The 26,407-nt window shown below is 43.2% G+C and overlaps 1 protein-coding gene across 13 annotated transcripts in view; it reads right to left on the bottom strand.

Annotated features, from left to right (window-relative positions):
- The window catches only part of LOC141140434 (uncharacterized), a 358,905-nt gene that overhangs the window by 151,528 nt on the left and 180,970 nt on the right, over window positions 1-26,407 (bottom strand). For 9 of the 13 annotated variants that reach the window (XM_073627612.1, XM_073627610.1, XM_073627607.1 and 6 more), the window contains one exon: window positions 1,838-1,893. The exons of the other annotated variants lie outside the window; for them this stretch is intronic. In XM_073627612.1, the coding sequence (XP_073483713.1) occupies window positions 1,838-1,879 (42 nt within the window). In that variant the 5' untranslated portion in view covers window positions 1,880-1,893. Of the gene's footprint in view, window positions 1-1,837; window positions 1,894-26,407 lie in introns of those variants that run through there. 13 annotated transcript variants of the gene reach the window in all.

Genomic DNA, 26,407 nt, shown 5'->3' with positions numbered 1-26,407 from the left:
CGGCTACAGTCCTCCATTTCTTCAAGATGAAGCTGCATCTCCTGTATCTCCATATTGCGAGATTCTACCATGAATCTCCATATTGCGAGATTCATGGGCTTTCTCTAAGGATAGAACCCGGGACTCCAGTGTAGAGGTCAGAGTTTCCCCGGTAGACACTCGGTGATTGATCGTGTGTATTTCTGACCTGATCTCTTGTATGTCCCTGCTATGTGCTTCCTCCACGCGTTGTATCAGAGCCTCGATATCCGCTCTGGTGGGTAGAGCCTGCAGCATGGCTCGGAGGTCATCCTCTATCCGTGGCTGGCTGTGTGTAGAAGTTGCCATCTCCGACTGGAATGTGGCCGGGGTCCCCATGTGTGGGTCTGCTTCCATAGTATCCGCCGTGGAGAGTATCTGTGACACAGCGGGGGTCCTCTCTGTGCAAATAACAGGTGGCGCGGACACAATGGCGCCTGGGGATAGCTCCTGCCTGTCTCTGAGGAAGCGTCTTATACCGAGCTGTAAGATCGGGGTGCCTGTCCCTCTGGTTGTCGCTCTCGTCCTGTAATGTCTAGGGGTGGTCATGCCGTGTTCACCTGCGGTAAATGTGGTTTGTTAGGCCGGTGGAGTGCGGGTCGGGTCGGGAGCTCCTTCAGCAAACGTCTTTACTCGGCCATCGCTAAGCCACGCCCCCCGTAGAGGGGGAGTTTGATCCCTTATCACTTTCCTTGAACAAGGTCCCAGAATTCTTACCGGTGGCTTTAGACATGGGGCTCAGCTTCACTAAACATCTGAATACATATCTCTGCCATATCCACTCTCATGAGTTGATGGGCAGAAAAAAAGCTTTGGCAATGTGATTCCTAAAGTCAGAGATAAAACTAAAATCCCCACTGAAACCACCTTCCTTAAAGCGGAGTTCCAACCGTTAAAATTTTTAAATTTTTTTTTAAGAATATTGTTAGTTTAAAACTTTAGTTTAAAACTTCTATTTATAGCACTCGCCTTTCTGGGATGTATTGCAGCTTGATTGCGGATTTCATAGAGGAAGATATCTTATATTCCTCTTTCCTGGCAATTTCCATATTGCTCTGGAAAATGATGACAAGCATCTCCCAGGAGCACTAGCGAGCACAGGTGCCGAGGGAAATGACGTCAGGCGACGTGGAGAGGAAGTGGCAGAATACAAAGGACCCCATAGCAACAGTGCTGAAGGGGTGAGTAAAAAAAAAAAAAATTCCAAAAGTTTTTGCTGATGCATAATGCTGTTGATTTCTGCAAAGTTAATTTTATGGGTGGAACTCTGTTTTAAAGTGTAAGTAAACCCCCTATCGTTTTCAGCCAAGGAAGCTGCCATCTTTGCCTCTGTTTAATCTACAACTGCCATGATCCTGCACATTTGATCAGTTATGACACCAGCCATTGGATGGTTTGACAGTTTGGTTGAGAGTGCAACCAATAGGAGTGTTCCATTTCCGGCACGTGCCAGAAATTAAACTTTTTTGAAACTGATAAATGGATGGGTTTAATTCCACTTTAAATGAGATGTGCCTATGGTTCACCAGGCCTTAATGCAGCAGTAATTATACGTCGACAATACTTGCTCATTGAGAATTCTTACCTTTTAGGCCTTTTGTGGCTTCAAAAAAATTGGTTAGCCATGTGTCAGTTGAAGCCTCCTGTCAAACATTTCATGACAAACTTGTGCTACGTTTATTCACTGGCCTTTCTCCTAAAAGTGGCAACAGCTTTCCGTTTTAAATTGGGAGACCTTCCTACCCACTGTCATCCTGGGGGCTGATTCTACAAATTAAAGGTAATGGGAAAAGTTGGATTACTTGTCATATCTACTTACCTCCAAAGCACAGAAGTCTTCAGTCTCGAAGAATCTCTTCATTTTTCCAGAATGCCCTGAAAAAGGATCAAGCAGCCTCAGCAAGGGTCATATCAACATGAATAGGACAGACTATCAAAAAAGCATACAAATCTCCTAGTCTTCCCCCTCTGGAGGAGATATCTGCAAAATCCACATGAGCAACATCTTTGTGGGAAAGTTACATCAAGGTTCTTGAAGACATGTTAAAGCTGCAAACCCCTCTGGGGCTTACCCAGGATACCATTGCACCTTGAACTCAGGGAAAGGAGAATCCAAAACAGATTTCCCAAAACCAAACTAAAACATGAGAGGGAAGGTGACCTTCAACGGTAAACAAAGGTACAAAATTCAAATGCAGGGATCTGGAAAAAGACCAATCCAAAAAGTCCAGCATGGAAGTAATGTGGACATTAGGAGACAACAAGGCAGACACTGATCAGTGATTGTTAGAGTATACAATTTTCTATGGAAAAGAGGGTATTGTACATTGTACTGAAATGCAGACTTGAAAGACTGACGTGTATGGAGATTTTCTTATGACTTTGGGAGCTGTCTGTTCCATAGCACCAGACTAAAGAAAGCTTGGTATACACTAATAGAATTTTGCTCTACAATTTTCATTGTAAGAACATTCTAAGAATGCTGGTTTATTTTTCTAATTATTAGTGTGGTCAGATCGACATTCGTTTTCGACCACAGCGACAAGAAAATTTTAAGAAGCAGAATGAAAATTTTTTCTCAAATGTATGAATGTCTAACATTGTATGTGGGTTTGGTTTGTTCCAAAATCAAATGTTAAAAGCAAGCCAAGTCTTCAACTACATTCCAATGACATTTGAATCTACTTAGAATTTTCTGAGAATTTGCATACAAATTTTTCAACAAGTTTTCTCAAAATTTTCATTCGAAATTCTACTAGTGTATACCAAGCTTTAGAAAGAGAATTAATTCATCCAGGTAGAAAACCATTTTGAAGATGAAAGAAAAAAATGTGACTTACCTGTAAATTCCATATCTTAGAGTACAGCACTGGGCATAGGCAAAAGTATTCATAGATCAAAGCTGTGGACATGCCCCCTGGGCACCTTTCCCTATAACCCTACCGCACTCCATGAGTCCTCAGCTTTGTAGCAAGCAATGCAGAGTAACCAAGGAATAAAAGGTGTCCTATACTGTATTCATACATATGGCATTTACAGGCAATTTAAAAATTATTTAACTTTAATCATACAATACAGGATGCAGGTAAAGTATTCATAGTCCCAGGAATGTCCCCAAGCGATAAATGAGAAGGGCAAACAACAAAACATACATACCTATGCCAACAGTTCTAACAATAAGGGTAAAAAAAAAAAGAAAAACTATTTCAGAGTGCCGCTGCAAGAACCTTGCGGACGAAAGCTGCATTTGTACTGGACATCCACCTGGTAGAACTTTGAGAAAGTATGAACAGAGGTCAATGTGGTGGCCTTACACAGCTGGCCTATAGTGGCATGGTGCCAAAATGCACAGGAAAATCCCGTCAATCTGGAAAAATGGGTATTTAAAAGCATAGGAGCAGTGGTGTATTTAAGTTTTGTGCTGCCCTAGGCCTGACTAAACTCATGCACCCCCTAATTTAAATATGACCCACCCCTTATCGTCAAGGTCACACCCCTTCCTGTTTAAGACCCACCCTGTCATCTGTGCCTCATCAGTGCCCATCAATGCAGCCTCACCAGTGCCCATCAAAGCAGCCTCACCAGTGCCCATCAGCACAGCTTTACCAGTACCCATCAGCACAGCCTCACCAGTGCCCATCACTGCAGCATGATCAGTGCCCATCAATGCAGCCTCACCAGTGCCCATTAGTGCAGCCTCACCAGTGCCCATCAGCGCAGCCTCACCAGTGCCCATCAGCGCAGCCTCACCAGTGCCCATCAGCGCAGCCTCATCAGTGTCCATCAGCACAGCCTTACCAGTGCCATGTGGATGTTCTACATAGTAAAGTCACTGTAGAACATCGCAGCATTAATATGGGAAATAGACCATGAAAAATTATAAATGGTAGATCTGTAGCTAAGCACACATCCCATGTTCAAGCAGTGATGAAAATTTAATGCAGAGTGCTATAAGTAAATATGTAGCTCTGACCTGCAGGTGGGACTAGTCTAACATTGAGTGAGGCACTGATACCCATTTGCTTAGGACAGAAAAACTTTCCCCGATGCCTGAACTGCACAATAAAAAAAACAGACAGCTGCAGCATGGCACTCACCCTTAGCATCGCTCTGAGATCCAGACTCTATAGAGACCCAGGAGGAGAACAGCAAACTGGCTACACAATAAGAATTGCTGACTGTTTGATGGGAAGTTTCAGGTCTGGGGGTTCCCCTCGGTCCTCCTCTCTCCTACTACACCCGAGCTAGAAGGAAGTTAGGATGCCACAGAGGACGGTAGCCGGAGCATTAGGCTCCACTTCTGCCCATTGCATGAAGTGCGGCCAGTCTGGCCACCGGGGACTGTTAGTGCGGGAAGCGGCTTTTCATCATGCGGGGGAGGGGGGCGGCTTTTTTACCGCCCCCGCAAAGTGCCGCCCTAGGCCTGGGCCTTGTCGGCCTAGGCCAAAATACAGCGCTGCATAGGAGGATTTTTATCCTTGAGCATGTAAGTGCTAGGGATCAAATTTCTTATTCGTTGAGCAATGGCGGATTTTGAAGCAGGGAGTCCCTTGTGAGGTCCAAAGGACAGGAGAAATAGTGAATTTGTCTCTCTGATTGAAGCTTCTCTAGCAATCCTATGTGATTCACACATTAACACAAACCAGCGCCAAAAACAAAAAAACAAAAAAATAGTCCTACTACCACTGTAAGTCAAAGTGAAAGAAGAGTGTAATACTAACTATTTTTGAAAATGTATCCCCCCCTCCTCCTACTTTTCCTGCCTAACCTGTATAAAAGAAAAAAAAAAAAAAAAAGAAGATGTGTATACTTACCTATCTTTAATCCACTCTCGTCTGGTCACGTGATCTTGCAGCTTCAGATCCCATGTGTCAGTGAGTGACTGCTGCAGGTGAGAGAAGAAAGCACCAACAGCTGAGCTCCCAGAATTCACAGCTGTTGTTGGGTGTTCCCTTAGCCAGAGATGCAGGATTACATGACCGGACCAGATTGAAAATAAGTAGGTACGCATCTTTTTTTACACAGGTTAGGCAAGATAGGTAGAAGGAGGGGGAGCAAACATTTGTAAGAATAGATAGACACGCTACGAATGGAAAAAATTATATACCAACATAGAGGCTGTGCTATTAAATTTGAAAAACTGTGGGAGCCATGGCTGGGAACTCCGGGACTGGCCCCGGAGGACCTAGTCATGGATAGACTCTTACGACTTAACGTGGGCTGAAGGGGTTGCTCCCTCCCTTATTCGGTTGAACCACATCGGGTGGGTTGTGTTGCTATGGAGGAGTAGTCCGGGAGCTTAGTGGTATTAGATTATAGAAGTAATAGATTTTGTGAGGGTAGTTTTATCTGAATGGTGTAGAAATGCGAAATAAATGATAAACAGCATAGATGAGGCATAGTTCTCAGCATAGGCGTCACCAGGGGGTGGCTATCGAGGCTGGAGCCCCGAATCTGGAGCCCATAGCCCCGAGTCTCTTGCCGCAGGTTCTGGCTCCTTAGGACCTGCAGCAGTGTGATCATCCAGCACAGCCAGGGATTGGTGGACAAGCTTGCTGGATGTACACTGTGCAGTCAGGAAGGAAGACTTCACCTGTCAAATCGAGAGTGTGATGTCGGGTATGGGCGGGACTGCTACCCAGACCCGCCCCTCTGTCATCCAACCAGTGCAGAGCCGGCATTCATACATTGCTGGCCGGGACAAAGTTGCAGAGGGTCAGGATCATGGGTGTAGCGTGTGGAGTTCCAACTTGCCCATGTTTCAGGGGGAGGCGTGTGGCTCCCAGTTACATTTAGTTTTATGTCGCTGGCTCGCTGCTGTGTGTGGGCAGGGGGGGCCGGTATGTTATAGGACAGACCACTCCCCTCCCCTGCACACAGGTGCCGTTGGAACGCAGCTGAGTGGAGGAGGCGGGTCTTCTGCTAAGGGGCCATTCTCTGGCTTAAAATGACGCTACCTCACAACTCCCTGACCTCCCTATCCATGCACCTCCGTGAGTTGGTCCTGCCCCCTCCGCGAATTGGCCCCGCCCCCTCCGTGAGCTGGTCTCCTCCCTGCTGATCTCTCTGGCCTCGTTTTTTCCCTCTCACCCCCCACCAGTCCTCAGTAATGAGGGGGGGGATGTGGCCGGGGGAAGAGCTCTCTAAGCGGGTGCAGTAGATCCTACAAGCAGGGATGTTTATGGTAAGAGCAGAGGATGGGGGTGACTGAGTACATTCTACTGTCCAGGAATCTGACAGGGCTGGAGGAGGACTGAGACTTCCCTGATTCCCCCTGTAGTGACAGGAGCCAGCATGGGGAAGGGATAAGTTCTGAACATCCTGGGACTTGTAGTGTGCAGGCAGCAGCGGGACCCCTGTGGACATAATGGCATAGTGCTGGGCCCATGCTCCAGGGGCCCGTTCCACCTCCCTGTCACATTATGTCAGGGGTGCTCAGCCACTGGCCTGCGGGCCACATGTGAGTATAGCTGGCTGGCTTGCTGTCCCCCAGGGTGGGTATAACTGCCTTGGGGACAGCAGCAGCCGCCGCCAGCCATACCCACCCTGGAGGACAGCAGCCATTACCGCCCTGGAGGACAGCAGCCGCCGCCGGCCATACCCACCCTGGAGGACAGCAGCCGCCGCCAGCCATACCCGCCCTGGAGGACAGCAGCCACCGCCAGCCATACCCGCCATGGAGGACACCAGCCATACCCGCCATGGAGGACACCAGCCATACCCGCCCTGGAGGACACCAGCCATACCCGCCCTGGAGGACACCAGCCAAACCCACCCTGGTGGACAGCAGCCGCCACCAGCCATACCCGCCCTGGAGGACAGCAGCCGCCGCCAGCCATACCCGCCCTGAAGGAAAGCAGCCGCCGACAGCCATACCCGCCCTGAAGGAAAGCAGCCGCCGACAGCCATACCCGCCCTGGAGGACAGCAGCCGCCGCCAGCCATACCCGCCCTGGAGGACAGCAGCAGCCATGAAGATTGAGGTCAGTTTTTTATAAAATCAAACAGCAATGGACATGTCTGTTTTCTACACTGGGCTGCTTTCAAACTGATCCACAGGTGCAGCCGCGGGTTGCCTGCACTGAGCCATAGACTTCTGTTATTACCTGCAGGTTTAGTGCACTTTCACAAGGTGCATTAATCACACCTGCAGTATATAATAGAATTCTATGGCAACTAACCTGCAGGAAAGCCACAGGTACACTGCGCAGCACCCACGGTGTGAGTCAACCACAGTGCATCAGTGTGAAAGCAGCCTTAGGCCCCTTTCATACGTTCAGTCCAATCGGGTCCGCCTGTCTGTTTTTCAGGTGGACCCAATCGGACCCTCCATTCGCTTCTATGGAACGGCAGATGTAAACGGATTTGTGTCTATGTACACTTGCCTACCAGTGTTAATTTTAGCAGCAAATTTCAATTTAGTTTTAGTCTTAGTCTTACGACTAAAATGGAATTTTAGTTTTAGTCCCACTTTAGTCTTCTGCAATTGTTTTAGTTTTAGTCGACTAAATCTCCAGTACATTTTAGTCAACTAAAACTCATTTTAGTTGTCTAAAATCTAATAGGTGTAATTAAATTGTAATGCATTAGTTAACATTTCTCTACAATTTCCAAACTCATTATATACTGCTGGAGTGAAAAATCTAATATGTTATTTATTATGGCATTGAGGTATGAACATGCACTACAGACCAGTGTTAATTTTAAAGTCAAATTTTAATTTAGTTTTAGTCTTAGTCTTTTGACTAAAATGGCATTTTAGTTTTAGTCCCATTTTAGTCTTTTGACTAAAATGCCATTTTAGTTGCATTTTACTCACCTCAGTTGTTTTAGTCGTATTTTAAACGACTAAAATAATATTCATTTAGTCGACTAAAATGTTTTAGTCGATGAAAGTAACACTGTTGCCTACCTCCAACCTCTGCCCTACTGACGCCGTCCTCTGCCCTACTGACGCCGTCCACTGCCCTACTGACGCCGTCCACTGCCCTACTGACGCCGTCCACTGCCCTACTGACGCCGTCCACTGCCCTACTGACGCCGTCCACTGCCCTACTGACGCCGTCCACTGCTCTACTGACACCGTCCGCTGCTCTACTGACACATCCGCTGCTCTACTGACACATCCGCTGCTCTACTGACACCTTCCACTGCTCTGACACCATCCACTGCTCTACTGACACCGTTTACTCCCCTTCTGACACTATTCACTTTTATGGTAGGCTAAGTTTATATTTTAACGGTGACATTTTGTTTTATTATGTTTTTTCGCTATTTTAGGCCTTGCTGAGTAATTTCTAAAAGAAAAAGGGCGCCAAACCCTGGTGATCTTTTCATTTTGTTCAGATTGATCTGTTGCCTACCCCTGCTCCAGGAGTAATCAAAAGATTTGAGAAACTGTCCACATTTTGACATACTGTTACTCCAAATTCTTTTGAATGATCCTCTCAATATAATAATAAAGATCTGAAATGATTCTTTAGCCACTTGGAGTATCTTGGCATGTGTTGGAAGTGGCAGGTGGTAGTGGGGGGGGGGCAGGTCAACTTTTGCATTAACCTTTTGTTTAACCATGTCCATTAAGCCCCTCCCACTGTTAAGCTTTAAGTTTAAGTACTTATGCTGTAGTGCGCGTAGCATGTCCTCGTAGCATGCCGCTGGTCGCTTCCTCCCTCAAGTGTCCCTCATTCTGAAGTTCAAAAGTTAGGAGGTATGCCACAGGGTCGCGGCTGCGGCGGGCGGGCTGCATTAGAGATGGAGGAGAGAGATGAGCAGGCGGACGAGCAGAGATGACATCATCTCTCTCCGCCCGCTCCACCACTCTTCCGCCCTCACAGCCAGGCCACTTCAATGTGGGAGCGATGTGCAGTGGGGAGCAGAGAAATGACATCTCTCACTGCCCGCCACACATCAACGCTCTTCCGCCCTCACAGCGCGGGCCTCTTCAATGTCGGAGGTGCAGTGGGGAGCAGAGAGATTACATCATCTCTCACTGCCCAGCCCGCATCACCACTCTCCTGCCCTCACTAAATGAACCAGTTCTGCCAGCCTGCCACCAATGCAGCGACAATGCACATTTGGTGGCACTGGCTGGCATGGCAAGTGTCAATCCACATCAGTTGGAAGTGACAACCCACATCTAGTGGCAGGTGACGTGGCAATCAAAAGTCTGCAAATGGTGGCAGGTGACGTGGCAAGTGACAATCCGTATCAGGTGGCAGGTGACATGGCAAGTGACAATCTGCAAATGGTGGCAAGTGACAATCTGCAAATGGTGGCAGGTGACGTGGCAAGTGACAATCTGCAAATGGTGGCAGGTGATGTGGCAAGTGTCAATCTGAAAATTGTGGCAGGTGACGTGGCAAGTGACAATCTGCAAATGGTGGCAGGTGACGTGGCAAGTGACAATCTGCAAATGGTAGCAGGTGACGTGGCAAGTGACAATCCACATCTAATGGCAGGTGATGGTGGCAAGTTAAAAAGCTACATCAGGTGACAGGCAACAGTGGCAAGTGACATGATGCATCTGGTGACAGGAGATATGGCAAGTGACACGCCAAGGGCTCCCACTGATTCTGCATTATGGTGAGTTGAACCACTTCATTATATATTAGAATGTAACAATAGAAACAACGCGCTTCGATCTCCCTGACACCAAATCACCCATGGTGCCATGATGATTGAAACGCCAACACCAGCCTTTGCCCGCGAAAAATTGCTTACCACCAGTGTGTCCCCCCACCCCCCTGGGCCTGCAAAAAGGTTGGTGACCGTTGCTATGGGCTCTATCCTCAGATCTTTTTCAGTCCTAGCAACGCCCCTGGTTCTCAGGGATCTTGTAAAGGTATATGTTGTTATAAATGCCTGGAATGTAGATCTTTGGACTGTATGCTTTTAATTTAATTTTCAATAAAAGTTTTCTGGATTAAAAAAAAAAAAAAAAAATAGATAAAGTTAGGCTTTTCTTACACTTTAGTCCCAAAGTTCTTACATAAACAATGCTGAAAATACAAATATCAGTGCTAAAGTGGTTGTAAACCCGCACATATACCCAGTGAAGTGACTGACCAAAAATGATAAACAGAGATGAAATAAATCGTCCTACATAAGTTTTACTTGTTTATCTCCAGTCTTCTTCTATCTACAACCCTTCAAAATTGCAGATTTGTGATAAAATACCTATGCATCTGTGAGGAGTACACAGGAGGGGATGGAGAACTGCACTTACAGCTCTTATATACTGTGTGAGAGCTGATTGGAGGAAAGAGACACCCCCTCCTCCACATAGGCAGATGAAACTAACGTTGGCCATACACTATAGAAAAAATAGTTGGAAATTGGGTCATTTAGACTATGCGTTTATTTTTCGCTCAGTTAATGGGCACAAATCGGTTGGGACATTTTTGAGCCAATAAAAACTAAGGACAAGTTTGGAAATTTTCTGCCCAACGAATGATAAATTGAAAGGTTAATGTGTTTCCCGTCCAAACTGTTTGCACTAGGTATATGTGAGAAAACGAACAAAAAACTGATTAATTTATGTCCACTGAACGATTTATCGATCATTATATGATGGCACTATTGTTTGGTCTGACGACCGAATGTTTTTTTTTCGAAAATGGGTTAGAACGATTTTTTGTATAGTGTATGGCCAGCAAAAGGAACGCGCAGAGCTGTATTCTAAATGAGAGAGAGAGAGAGAGAGAGAGAGAGAGAGAGAGAGAGAGAGAGAGAGAGAGAGAGAGAGAGAGAGAGAGAGAGAGAGAGAGAGAGAGAGAGAGAGAGAGAGAGAGAGAGAGAGAGAGAGAGAGAGAGAGAGAGAGAGAGAGAGAGAGAGAGAGAGAGAGAGAGAGAGAGAGAGAGAGAGAGAGAGAGAGAGAGAGAGAGAGAGAGAGAGAGAGAGAGAGAGATTGATTAACCCGATATCTGGAGGCAGTAGCTACCGGTTAAAGCTTGAGCAATCAAACTGAAAGGAACAAACTTCTGAGAGACAATAGAAAAAGAACACAATTACCCATCGTTAAAAAGTACAATGGCCCGTACACACGATCCGAATATCGGATGAAAACGGTCAGCCGAGGAATAATCGTACGATTTACGGATCATGTGTACACTACTTTTGACATCCGCTCACGACAGTTCATCCAATATTATTCGATCGCACATGCACGAAAATCTTCCTCGTACGATTCCAGATCGTACGATTTTCGTTTAGTCAGTATAGTTGTTGGCCCAAAAATACATTACAAATACATTACAACACATGACATCACTTCCAATTTTTTTTCTGTTGTACAAGAATTTTCGTGACTTTATCTACCTATTCAATTTCTGCTTGCGACTATTAAGCGAAAACGGTCGTACTATCTGTCGTACAGCTGTACTAGCTGAAGACTGGGGTATTTTGTCTCACAGATGGCTTTGAACCCTGGTTCACATTGATGCGATTTGGCATGTCAAATCGGCGGCAATAGCACCGTCTGAATCGGTGCGACACTGCATTTGGGGCGCCGATTTCCAAAAGTAGTTTATGTACTACTTTTGGCGATTCCAGGGTCCGATTCCCATTGAGATCTGTGCAGAAACACACACAAATGTCTATAAAATCGCCCCCGGAATCGGGACTGACATGCGGGAATGAAATTGTGCGAGTTCAGCTGAACTTGCACAAATTCATTCCCGCAGTCAGTGTGAACCAGGGCTGAAGCGGGCACCCAGTGCAAGAACCAGGAGCTATGGGTATGTCTCAGTGAGGTGTAGGACTAAAGAGATGCCTTTCTTTAAATGAGTGAATAAGGCATTGTTTAACCACTTCAATACCGAAAACTTTACCCCTCTTCCTGCCAAGGCCAATTTTCAGCTCTCAGCGCTGTCACACTTTGAATGCCAATTACTCAGTCATGCAGAGTGCTTTGTGAGATTACAGTGCAGCAGAGTATAAAAAGTGAAACCAAAAGTTAAAGAGAACATGTAATTACATGAAAATAATACATATTGTAGATCTCTCTCTCGCTCTCTCTCTCTATATATACAGCGGGGACGGAAAGTATTCAGACCCCCTTAAATTTTTCACTTTTTGTTATATTGCAGCCATTTGCTAAAATCATTTAAGTTCATTTTTTTCCTCATTAATGTACACACAGCACCCCATATTGACAGAAAAACACAGAATTGTTGACATTTTTGCAGATTTATTAAAAAAGAAAAAAAAACTGAAATATCACATGGTCCTAAGTATTCACACCCTTTGCTGTGACACTCATATTTAACTCAGGTGCTGTCCATTTCTTCTGATCATCCTTGAGATGGTTCTACACCTTCATTTGAGTCCAGCTGTGTTTGATTATACTGATTGTATTTGATTAGGAAAGCCACACACCTGTCTATATAAGACCTTACAGCTCACAGTGCATGTCAGAGCAAATGAGAATCATGAGGTCAAAGAAACTGCCTGAAGAGCTCAGAGACAGAATTGTGGCAAAGGCATAGATCTGGCCAAGGTTACAAAAACATTTCTGCTGCACTTAAGGCCTCCATAATCCTTAAAAGGAAGACGTTTGGGACGACCAGAGCCCTTCCTAGAGCTGGCCGTCCGGCCAAACTGAGCTATTGGGGGAGAAGAGCCTTGGTGAGAGAGGTAAAGAAGAACCCAAAGATCACTGTGGCTGAGCTCCAGAGATGCAGTCGGGAGATGGGAGAAAGTTGTAGAAAGTCAACCATCACTGCAGCCCTCCACCAGTCGGGGCTTTATAGCCGAGTGGCCCGACGGAAGCCTCACCTCAGTGCAAGACACATGAAAGCCCGCATGGAGTTTGCTAAAAAACACCTGAAGGACTCCAAGATGGTGAGAAATAAGATTCTCTGGTCTGATGAGACAAGATAGAACTTTTTGGCCTTAATTCTAAGCGGTATGTGTGGAGAAAACCAGGCACTGCTCATCACCTGTCCAATACAGTCCCAACAGTGAAGCACGGTGGTGGCAGCATCATGCTGTGGGGGTGTTTTTCAGCTGCAGGGACAGGACGACTGGTTGCAATCAAGGGAAAGATGAATGCGGCCAAGTACAGGGATATCCTGGACGAAAACCTTCTCCAGAGTGCTCAGGACCTCAGACTGGGCCGAAGGTTTACCTTCCAACTAGACAATGACCCTAAGCACACAGCTAAAATAACGAAGGAGTGGCTTCACAACAACTCGGTGACTGTTCTTGAATGGCCCCAGCGAGAGCCCTGACTTAAACCCAATTGAGCATCTCTGGAGAGACCTAAAAATGGCTGTCCATCAACGTTTACCATCCAACCTGACAGAACGGGAGAGGATCTGCAAGGAGGAATGGCAGAGGATCCCCAAATCCAGGTGTGAAAAACTTGTGGCATCTTTCCCAAAAAGACTCATGGCTGTATTAGATCAAAAGGGTACTTATACTAAATACTGAGCAAAGGGTCCGAATACTTAGGACCATGTGATATTTCAGTTTTTCTTTTTTAATAAATCTGCAAAAATGTCAACAATTCTGTGTTTTTCTGTCAATATAGGGCGTTGTGTGTACATTAACCGCTTGTCGACCGCCTCACGCAGATATACTGCGGCAGAAGGGCTCGTACAGGCAAAACCATGTACCTATACGTTGCCCTTTAAGAGGCGGCCAGCGGGCGCCCGCAGGCAAGCTCCGTGAGTCGGGTCGCGGGCCCCGCGGACTCGATCGCCATGGGGATACCCGCGATCGCCTCACGGGGAGGAAGAACGGGGAGATGCTGATGTAAACAGCATCTCCCCGTTCTGCCTAGTGACAGTGTCACTCGATCCCTGCTCCCTGTCATCGGAGCAGAGATCAGTGACGTCACACACACAGCCCATCCCCCTGACAGTTAGAAGCACGCCCCTAGGACACACTTAACCCCTACACTGCCACCTAGTGGTTAACCCCTTCACTGCCAGTGTCATTTACACAGGAATCAGTGCATTTTTATAGCACTGATTGCTGTATAAATGACAATGGTCCCAAAAATGTGTCAAAAATGTCCGATGTGTCCGCTATAATGTCGCAGTCACAATAAAAATCGCTGATCGCCGCCATTTAAAAAAAGAAAATTAATAAAAATGCCATAAAACTATCCCCTATTTTGTAAACGCTATAACTTTTGCGCAAACTGATCAATAATTGCTTATTGCGATTTTTTTTACCAAAAATATGTAGAAGAATACGTATTGGCCTAAACTGAGGAAAAACATTTTTTTATATATTTTTGGGGGATATTTATTATAGCAAAAAGTAAAAAATAATGTATTTTTTTCAAAATTGTCGCTCTATTTTTGTTTATAGCGCAAAAAATAAAAACCGCAGAGGCAATCAAATACCACCAAAAGAAAGCTCTATTTGTGGGAAAAAAAGGACGTCAATTTTGTTTGGGAGCCACGTCGCACGACCGCGCAATTGTCAGTTAAAGCGACGCAGTGCTGAATTGCAAAAAGTGCTCTGGTCAGGAAGGGGGATAAATTCTTCCGGGGCTGAAGTGGTTAATGATGAAAAAAAAATAACAAATGATTTTAGAAAATGGCTGCAATATAACAAAGAGTGAAAAATTTAAGGGGGTCTGAATACTTTCCGTCCCCACTGATATATATATACACATATATAAATATATATATATATATATATATATATATATATATATATATATATACACACACACACATATATATATATATACATATATATATACATACATATATATATATATATATATATATATATATATATATATATATATATATATATATATATATATATATACACACACACACACACACACACACACTACCTCAAAAAAGTATAAAAACAGTAACTCTTGAAATTTTCCACATTTTATCATGTTACAACCAAAAACGTAAATGTATTTTATTGGAATTTTATGTGATAGACCAACACAAAGTGGCCAGGGTGGATTTTATTTAAATCACTAGTAAAAAGGCTCGATTTAAATCCACTCGATTTAAAGTGGATGTAAACCCACTCTCAGCCTTTCTTTTTTTTAAGTTTATTCTTTATTCAATTTTTTCCCCAATACAAAATTCAGTAACACAATAACCATTGCAATCATAAAAAAAAAAACGTTCATCAATTATATTTTCATACTCTAATGTTGCAATGCATAACATACATTCTCTTCTCCCCTCCCACCCCCTCTTTTCCAATCTCATGTTACTATGTAGATAGTCTCTATATGTTTACAAATGTATTAGTTACTCTATTTTTTTTGTTCTATTCCTATATCTTCCCCCATCTTAAGTTTAAAAGGAAAAGTAGATATATCAATTTCATAATTAACACTTTACTATCAGTGGTTCGCCAATCTGGCCCTATCCTCTCCCCTCTAAAGGGGGAGTCCCATTTTTCCAGCCAGGGCCTCCACATCTTCCCAAATTCTCTACGATTTCCTCTTTTTGTATAAACTACTTTTTCTTTATATATAGTTTCATTTATAATAGTGATCCAGTACCTTACTGTCGGGGGTTTCCTCGACTGCCATCTTATCGAGATAATTTTTCTAGCTTGGAATAAGCATCTCAGTTATTGCTACTGTGGTACTTTTCCTCTCCCCAAGTTCCTTCCTATACCCAAGTATACAAAGTCGAGCTTCCATCTTCAAAGTTATCCCATAGATCTCACCCATGGTATTAAGAACCCCCTCCTAGTATCTAAATAACTTTGGGCATCTCCATACCATATGGATGAGACCTCCAGTCCACAGCATCTAGGACATTTATCATCTGATCTTCTACCATACTTAAACAGCCTCTTAGGAGTATAGTAAGCTCTATATATCAGCATCAAATGAGATACTTTCTGCGAGGGTGGGACCGAAACCAACGGCCCCATCTCTAAAAAACTCCTCCACTGTACCTGAGATATTTCCCTTAAATCCTCTTCCCATCTCTCTTTATCCTTACAGGAACCCGATCCCGTATTTATTCCTTTACATAGATATCCATATAACTCAGAGATAAGTCCCTTAGTTGTGCCTGCCTGGAGTATATTTTGAAATAGAGGGATTTTATTCCATTCTAATACTTGTGTCCTAAATTGGACTTCTAGGGCATGTCGAATCTGCAAATATCTAAAGAATGAATGTTGTGGTATATTAAATTCCCTTCTCAAGTCCAAAAATCTTTTAAAATTATTACTATCATACACCTGTATCAGCCTATTAATCCCCTGTGTTTCCCACTCTTTAACTTTTCCTATCAGGAGCACTTCCTGCAGATTCTCATTATTCCAGAGGGGGGTGTATTCAGATTGTTGTGGATTCATGAAGAAATCCATTTTATATTTACTGGCAGAAATGTGAGAGTGGCTCAGGCCTCAAAAATAGATAAACTATGATATTGCTCTCTTGAGGCCAGTTAAAACAAGATTGATGAACTAAAAGGTCTTTGTGAGTTCAGATGTTTTCCAAGTTTTCAATGGATCAAATGTTCTCTACAAACTGTGTTGAAACGGAATTGCGGGAATAATAAGGTCTCATTTCACAAAACAAACAAGATGTGTACCTGCCTGTGGTTTGTAAATAAACAGCCACAATACAGCCATAAACGAAATAGGTTTTTCGGACTGTTATCACATAGAAAGTACACTCACCTGGCCTAAACTATTGTGTTCGAGTGAGGAACTGTTTAAAGAGCTAACACCTTGGCCAATAAAACCTATTGTGTGAATTTTTAGGAACTGTTTGGACAAACTAAATCATCTCTAAACAACCAGTGGGACTGCTCAAAGTCCATCTCAACACATGGTGTTAGAGAGAGGTGAATGGTTATGCAAGTCATAAATATTTTAAAATACCTACATGTTATTATAAGACATTTGAATTATCTATGATATCTGTAGGTCACAAAAGATAATTATAATTTTAGTATCTGATGATCTAAGAACTTGGTTAAGAAAATATATATGAAAGTGTGATTTTATAAGTAGAAGTGTTTTAAGAAACTAATTAGTATTATGAAAAACATATAATTATGATTCTAACTATATAACACTGTAGCCTATGTTTAGATAAACAAATATTCATTGGATATACCAGAATTATACCTGTATCCATATAGATAATCATTTTATGTGATATTGATTAATATATAATAACATGTGTCTTTCATAGATAGACCAGTTTTTATAGATATACATTTATAGATATACATATATATAACCATTTTATGTAATAATGATTAATCAAAATTATACTGAGTGTATTTTAAATGAGACCGATTACCAGAATATTTAAAGGTATATATTCTTCTCCCCATTATACACGCAAGAAAGATGCCATGAGGTAGGAGACTCAGGGACCCACCCTGACAAGATCCACCCTGACAGACACTCAGGGACACACCCTGAGGGGGGACACTGGGAGACACACACACTCCCAGACAGACTGACCCTCATGCACCATGCATGAATGCACATTTTAACATCCATAAAGATTCCTGAACCCTGATCTTTGGAATTCGGAGGTTGTAAGAAGTAAATCCTCTTTAAGAGTATCCATTTTTGAAAGCCACGGCAGCCATCTTAAAAATCCTGGTAACTAGCAATCCAGACTAGTAGCCATCTTGGAATGGGTAATTATGTCATGTTGATTTTATCTTGTATGTTCTCTCAAATATTGATGTATTGAATATTATACTATTGATAAGCGTTCTCCCGAATCAATAACCGCCTTGTAGATTTTTCTCTAAAGATTCAAATTTTTCATTATATTTTTCTTTTTGCATAGTTGCCACTCTTATTGACAAAACAAACGTCTAATTTATTTCACATTGTTAACCTCTTACTTACCTGCAGTATAGTAACGGTTGGACGTGTGAAATACAGACGTTTTGTTTCATTGCCATTCTCACAAGGTTATTGATTCTACTGAGAGGTTATGGTGGTATTATGTCAAAGGGACTGTATGCCCATTTTGCAAGTGTTTTTATTGATTTTCAAGACGTTCATGTAACGCAATCGGTATTTTAATTTCATGTAAATATTTGTTTTTTGTCAACCAATAAATGTAACTATTTTGTATGATCACATGTCTCCGTGAATAAGTTTCAGATGGATAGACTGTGTCATATAGATTGATTTTGTATCTTAAAAATATCCTCGTTAAAAATTACTCAATAATAAATACTGTGCGGAAAAACTGTCCTTAAAAAACACAAGATAATCCAGTATATCCCATCTGCTTTTTGACTGTCTTCCATATTTTTGTTAACATTTTTATTATCGCGTTTCTATAACAAAAGGAATCTGCCTCTAACGCGTCAATAATTGTACTATGCAAGGTTCCTGAAAGCATTATTCTCGCATTAGGGGTGCCGCCTCCCGGGATCTCACATCCCATTAGATGTTGCAATTGTGTTGCCAGGTAGTAACTCTCGGGGTGCGGCACCGCCAAGCCCCCCTCCCCGGTCGGGAGCTGCATAGCTCGAAGTCTAATCCTAGCTTGTCCCCCTTTCCAAATTAACTCTCTAAAGAGAGTTTCAATTTTTTTAAACCACTTCTTGCATATCCACACTGGAGAATTATGCAATAAGTACAGTAGCTGTGGCATCCATATCATTTTGATTAGGCTGCATCTACCAGCTACCAATAGAGGAAGCCATTTCCAGATGTAAATTTTTTGTTTAACCACTTCCCGCCCGGCCCATAGCAGATGACGGCTGGGCGGTGGTTCTGTTATCCTGACTGGGCGTCATATGACGTCCAGCAGGATAACATGCCGCCGTGCGCCCGCAGGGGTGTGCATCGCGGCGATCGGTGGAGCGGTGTGTCAGCCACAAATGGGCACTGATTGGCACCATTAGGTTTCAGTTCTGCCCAGCAATGCCACCAGTTTTATCAGTGCCACCTGTCAGTGCCCATAGGTGCCACCTGTCAGTGCCCATCTGTGTCAACCATAAGTACCCATCAGTGCCACCCATAAGTACCAATCAATGCCACCTACAAGTGCCCATCAGTGCCACCCATCAGTGCCCATCATCAGTGCCCGTCAGTGCCACCTCATCAGTGCCACCTTATTGGTGCCACTTCATCGGTGCCCATCAGTGCCGCTGTATCAGTGCCCGTCATTGAAGAAGAAAACGTACCTCTTTACAAAAAATTTTAACAGAAACAAACAAAGACTTGTTTTTTTTCAAAATTTTCGGTCTTTTTTTATTTGTTGCGCAAAAAATAAAAACCGCAGAGGTGATCAAATACCACCAAAATAAAGCTTTATTTGTGGGAACAAAATGATAAAAAAAATTGGGTACAGTGTTGTATGACCGCGCAATTGTCATTCAACTTGCAACAGCGCTGAAAGCTGAAAATTGGCCTGGGCGGGAAGGTGTCTAAGTGCCTGGTATTGAAGTGGTTCAACTTAGTCAGTAATGGTATTGGGTATTTACTGATGTACTGGTTAGGATCTTTCGTCAGTAGTATCCCCAGATATCTCAACGTATCTACTACCGCCAGTTGAGGCATTCCTGACAGAGTGGGACCACTCATGGGGTCCACCTGTAAGAGCTTCAACTTCTCCCAGTTTATCACTAATCCTGTAAGTCTACCAAATTCCTCCACTATACTCATTGCTTTAACTAAAGATTGCCCTGTATCCCCCCAGGAAAAGTAGAACATTGTCCGCATATAGGGCAATTCTATCTTCTCCTGTCCTCCTCTGAAATCCTCTTATCTCAGAGCATGATCTTATAGAAATGGCTAAGGGTTCCATTGCAAGGGCGAAAAGCAGGGGTGACAATGGGCCCCCCTGTCTCATCCCCCTCTCCAACTGGATCCGATAATTCATTATTTATTCTAACCTTGGCACTAGGATCTTTGTAAAGCATTTTTATCCATCCTATAAAAGAAGGGCCAAACCTGAATCTACTCAGTACCCGCCAGATTAACCCCCACTCCAGGCTATCAAAAACTGTGGTCACGTCTAGCGACAACACAGCTCTTGACCCCTCATTTTCTGCCGGGGTCTGCAGATTCAGGAATGTCCTCCTAATAGTCATACTAGTGGATCTATTGGCAATGAATCCCATCTCATCTGGGTGAATCAATTTTGAGGCAATTTTATTCAACCTAGCTGCCAAAACCTTAGCTAATATTTTGGCATCCGAGCACAGGAGAGAGATTGATCTATACGACGCTGTATCCAACGGATCCTTCCCCTCTTTATGTATCACTATTATCGTTGCTTCCAGCATTGAGGCAGGCAGTCCCCCCTCCATATCTGCTCCCCTCAACGCTCCAAGCAACTCGGGAAGTAATATTTCTCCATAATATTTATACGGCTCCATCGGGAGCCCATCTGGGTTATTGGGGCTTCCAGTTCATCTCTGTCTGATTGTATAATAGTCGGTATCTCTAGTTTCCCCCCCGGAAATCATCCATTAGTCCCTCCTTCCCCACTCTCTGCTAAGTATAAAGTTTTTTATAGTAATCACTAAAGATAGCTAATATCTCTGAGGTATAGGAAGTAACCTCTCCTCCTGTTGCCCTAATTGTAGAGATGGTGGAGGGGGGAGAATTGGATTTCACCAATTGTGCCAACATTCTTCCCATGCTTTCTCCTTCTCCAAAAGCACATTGCTTCTGGAAGAGCCGTCTGTTCTCAACCTTCCTTGTAATTGCTATTTTGTAATTTTGTTGTTTATCTAACCATATTTTTTCCTTTCCCAGGGATGGATTGTTTACATTATTTTTATTTTTTATTTAGTTATTTTCAGCTACCGAGACCTCTCTTCTGATATTTTCTTCCCATTCCCAAGATTCCTTATTAAATTTAGCCAACTGCTGGATCAAGATACCTCTAAGGAATGCCTTCAAGGTATCCCAGAGTGTCCCAGATGAGGCCGTACCTTTATTAAACTCTAAGAACTCTCTCAATTTAGACAGAACCTTATCTGTTTTCTTTATTAATTCAAACCAGGATGGATTTATTTTCCAGGCTCTTAGAGCTCTTTTCACTCCTAGGTTTAATGTCAGCACCATTGGCGAATGATCTGATGATACCCCTCTTGGTAAATATACAATATTTTTTATAATTTGCAGCGCTCTACTATTTCCCAGGGCCATATCTATCCTAGAGATCATGGAATACGAGCTCGAAAAGCATGAATATTGCTGAGCATTTGGATTTCGCGCACTCCACATATCAACTAGCCCAACTTCTTCCAAAAATTGAGTCAACCGACTCTTTTCTGTTGGCAGCGACTGTACCCATACGAGAGGAACCTATCCAACTTTTTATCCAAGTCCTCATTGAAATCTCCTACTATTATAACCGTAACTTCTTCCTTGTCTAGAATAAATTCACTCAGTCTAATCATAACATCCATTTTAAAAGATGGAGGAACATAGATATTTGCCACCACATACATCCTGTTCTCCAATGAGCAGTAAAGAAAGATAAAATGACCCTTTTCATCTATGCTGATCTGTCTGCAGGAGAAAGCCACCCCTGTTCTTACCATAACACTTACACCCCTAGAATAAGAGGAGTATACCGAATTATATTGAAGTTGGTATTTCCTGCTCTTTAATTGCAAGATTGTATCTTTTGTTAAGTGCGTCTCCTGCAGACAGATCAACTCTATTCCATATCTCTCCAGCATGGCGAATACTGCTGCTTTTTTGGCTGGGTTACCCATTCCCAGGGTCCTATATTAAATGTTTTAACCTGCATGTGAAGGCCAGAGAAATATGGAAGGCAGTCGGGAGTACAGTCTCAAAAATACATTAGTGTGAACATCAAAATTTATCTGTGCATTACTACCCTTAATTCTTTGTGTAATGTGTTGTATCCTTTGTGCATATTTCTCTGTCATTGTAACGAAAAACAAGTGTTTATAAAGATTCAAAAATATGCTCATGTGAAATTCAAATACTCTCTTTTTATTAATACCGTTAATCCCCTGTATATTGTGTTGTAACCACTGAATGTGTTTCTCTCTTATACTGCCTTGTTTATTCAATCTACATTTCTCCTCTACAAAAAAGTGTTTTCCTCTACCCCCCCCCTTCCTTTCCATCTGTCCACCCACCCATCCACCCTGTCCCCCCTTCCTTTTCATCTGTCCCCCCACCCATCCTCCCTGACTCCCCTCCCCCTATCTAGGTGTACCCTAAGGGGCTTTTTTGTGACTATTTCCCACACCACATACTTCTCATAGCGTCTCCCATCCATCCCACACATTATCAACAAGGACAAACACCAAAAAAACAGTGAAAAACATCCTCCGTTCTCATTCATTTGAGAGAGAGCAGTCCTCTCTCATTATGTGTGTGCGTCTCCCCCCCCCCCCCGTATTAACTCTAATTTAGGAGGAGATAAAACAAAAATAAAACAGTGAATTCAAAAAAATGTAACCAATTTCCCTACTATCCTTTCTCCCTCCATCCTTCAGTTTATTTGCAGCTTTTCCTTTTTGACTTCCAGCCATGATGCCACTGCAGCCGGGGAGTCAAAAATCTGGGTTCCCCCCAATGCCACTACCTGTAGCCGTGCTGGGTAGAGCAGAGCATATGTCAGCTTAAATTTTGGTAGAATGCGTTTAGTCTTTGTAAATTCTGAGTACAACGAGATTTTGATACCATTGAAAAAACTATTTCCCGCCTCTCTCGCCTTCCATATCAGCATCACTTTATCTTTATAATTAAGAAATTTCAGCAGAAGTGGCCTTGGATATCCTCCTGGTGGTGGAGCCCTAAAGGGGACTCTATTTGCTCTTTCAATGGAAAACATTATGTCTCTTTTCCAAAGAGTTCTGTAACCATTTTTCTAGAAACTCTATGGGATTGAGACCCTCGCTTCTTTCCAGAAGCCCTACCAGCCTCACATTATCCCTTCGGAGCCTGTTCTCCATCTCATCCATTTTGGGCACATATCTGCCCATCTGTTCTTCCATATTTTTAACATAATTTTTTAATGGAAATATATTGTCCTCCCTTCCAGGGCCGTTGTTCTTTCCGCTGCTTTTTGTAAATCCTGTCTAACCATTATCAGGTCCGCCTTCACTCCCTTCAACTGATCACATAATTCCTTTAATGAGAGTTTACATGCGTTCACAGCATAAAGTACATCCTTTAATGTTGATTCTCTCTTGGAGGAGGGGCTAGGGTCAGAAAGTGTCTATGCATTTTGTTCAATCGACTCCAAGCTCTTGTTACTCAGTTTTTATTGTTGATGCAGCTAACGCTGTTGCTGTAGAGTGGCCCTGGCTTCTCCTGTCTGGCAATGCCCCCTGTTGCGCTTTGGTCTGTGAGCCCCCTTTTGTTGGCGTCTGAACCGGGGTATGAGCAAAACGCTCTAATTTTGCAGCGGCTACAGCGACCTGGTGACTATTCTTTTCCTTTGATGAGCGTAATTGTTGTAACCCCGCATTCTCCGGCTGTATTTGATCCTCTACTCTTCTTCTTTCTTGCCATATCCACAAATAAGTCTGTAAAATATTGCAATTGCTCAGGGAAAGGAAAGATCAATAAAGCCTAAGGATTATGAGAGCCGCAACATCAAGGTGTCAGCAGCTATGATTACATGGAATTTTCTAAAACAGGGGGTACAAGAGTCTAAAATTTAAAGCAGCTTAAATTTTTCACGTTATGGCTTGGGGACATACCGGCAGCTGATACTCACATGCCGATGTAGCATGTGATGGGGTTACCGTTTAATTACTGATGGGGGCGATGAGAAGAGCAAAAAAAAAAAAAAAAAAAAGAAGCAGGCTTGAAACTAGTGAAGTAATATACTTTGGAGGCTGGCGCTGTGAGCGAGGTGTGTGCAGCACCAAACACTGGAGGTACTATTCGGTTTGCTCCAGAAAATTATACGCTATTGCATGCTATAAACTCAAAGACCAGGGGGTAAAAAATGCCAGATATGTAGTGTACATAACTGAAGTGTTCCGCGCTCAATGCTAGGGTACTTGTGGCCAAGATGACAAGAGCAATGACAAAAGCACAGTATCCAGGCTCAGTTACAGTTCATCAGAGTCAGTGCAATTCAGTGCAATACAGTCTTCTCAGGCACAATAAAACTTAGTCTCTGGAAGAGCATAGCATATAGACAGGTATCACAGATATCACTCACCACCTGAGCCCGCTCTTGGCTCCCCCTGGATGCTTTAAACGAGTCTCTGCGTGGATTTCCGCAAGGATTACCCACACATTGTGTGCATCTTCAAAATTTGGCTTTTCCAGGGGTGACTTCACCCCATCTGAACGCAATATCAAACACAGTTTATAAATACTCATGTCTGATATTGCCTAACAAAGTTAAAAAATTTCTAACAAAGTTGAACTTTGTAAGTTCCAGATTTGTGTAGTTCTTGTTGGTTTTAAACATGCCTGTTTTACCTTAAAAGGACATTTCTACTTTTATTAATGTGACCCCAAAAATTTTTATACAACAAACATGTTGGTTTGTTTTAAAAACCTTTGATAAATGCACATGTGATTGTGCTTGTATTAAAAAGATTGATAATCAAGAATGTGTGGATTCTTCTTTCAATGCTCCCCAAATTGTTGGTTGGTAAAATTGTTGGTTTCTGTGACAATGGGGGTTATTTCCTAAGGGCAAATCCACTTTGCACTACAAGTGGCGTTTCAGTGCAGTCTCAAGTGCACTTGTAGTGTAAAGTGTCTTTGCCTTTCGTAAATAACACCCAACAGTGCTTTCTAATGTTACACGATCACACCATTTTCAGGACTCCCAAAATGTATGTCAGGGTCAGCTAAAAGAAAGACAAGCAGTAAATGTCAGCAAATATTTTAGTTGTTCAAATTTTTTTTTATTTGAAAAATGTCTCAGACATTGGCATATTGATGGCCCCCCTACCCGCAAAGTATTCAAGGTATCTTAGACGGACCTCGCGGGCACTCAGGGGGGGCAAGCCAGGACGGCCAGCTTCAAGCCATCAGGGTTGGTTCATTTACTTGAATTCTGGATTCAGGCCCAACTGAGCCAGCATAGTTCACAAAATTTCTCCGTAAAAAGTTGGAGAACAAAGCAGGCCAGGATGATATGATTGAGTTTATACTCCGCCATGTGTATGGGTGTAAGAAATAGGAGGAACCGGCTGGCCATTATTCCAAATGTGTTCTCCACCACTCTTCTGGCTCTGGCCAGCCGGTAATTAAAAACCCTCTGGTCCGGGGTGAGGGTCCTCCTAGGGAATGGCCGCATAAGATGGTCCCCCAGCGCAAATGCTTCATCCGCAACGAAGACGAATGGGAGTCCTTCCGCATTGTTTTCTGGAGGTGGCAACTCCAAGCTGCCATTCTGGAGACGCCTGTAGAACTCCGTCTGGGCGATGACTCCACCATCTGACATCCGGCCATTCTTCCCCACGTCCACATACAGGAACTCGTAAGTAGCCGACACCACCGCCAACATCACAATACTATTGAACCCCTTGTAGTTGTAATAGTATGACCCCGAGCTGGGTGGTGGGATGATGTGGACGTGTTTCCCATCAATTGCCCCTCCGTAGTTAGGAAAGTCCCACCGCTGGGCAAAGTGTAAAATGGTCACAGTCTACCATTCCTGTGGGTTGGAAGGAAACTGTGGAGTCAAACAAGAAAATAAAATTAATAATTTTTCACATAAACATGGAAAACAGATTAGACACAAACATTCTTGGCCAACATCATTATTACATTTATTTTAAGGAGTATTTAAAGACAAAGGTATAAGGTCCACCTATCAGATCCCCCCCCCCACCTCTCATGGGCCATTTTGTGAATGGGGGGGATGTTTGGGACAGGAGGTAACCCTCTCCACTTCATTGAGAGATGAATGCCTAAATAATGTGTATTACTTTGGCCAGCCCCTCCTTACTTACACTATTGGCAGCCCACTGGACAGGTAAGAAGTGTCACAATACAAAGATATAAATACACACTGTACACATTTGAGCACATTTTTACATTCTGCTATTACCTATCAAGATAATAATAGGATCCAAAAACTTCAAACAGTACCATTTGAAAGTATTCAGGCAGGCCCTTGCACTACATGTTTTGGGGAATTCATCCATAAATCTGACCACAAAAGAGGTGGGTATAGTGTGTATGGGTTTGGTAAAGTCAGCAGATAGAGGATTGGTATCAGCTGAGTTAGCAGTTGGGGGAAGGGGGGGGTCCAAATGATTTGGTGACCCAAAAAAAAACCCTCTGGCACTCTGCCAGAATTTAAAGCACAAATCACAATTTAACACATTTTAGGTGGTATTTAGGGTAAAGAACTACTATGGAGCTGACAAAATACATTGTTTAGTGACTACACGAGGTGAATATAGGCCCAGGAGAGCATGCTGGGGAGGTTAGTGAAGGCAAATATGTATGAAGGACAAAAATAAAA

This window comes from Aquarana catesbeiana, linkage group LG04 (genome assembly GCF_042186555.1).
Source record: "Aquarana catesbeiana isolate 2022-GZ linkage group LG04, ASM4218655v1, whole genome shotgun sequence".
Lineage (NCBI taxonomy): Eukaryota > Metazoa > Chordata > Amphibia > Anura > Ranidae > Aquarana > Aquarana catesbeiana.
Note: the sequence above shows the minus strand (reverse complement) of the source record. Positions and strands in the feature narration are given on the sequence as shown.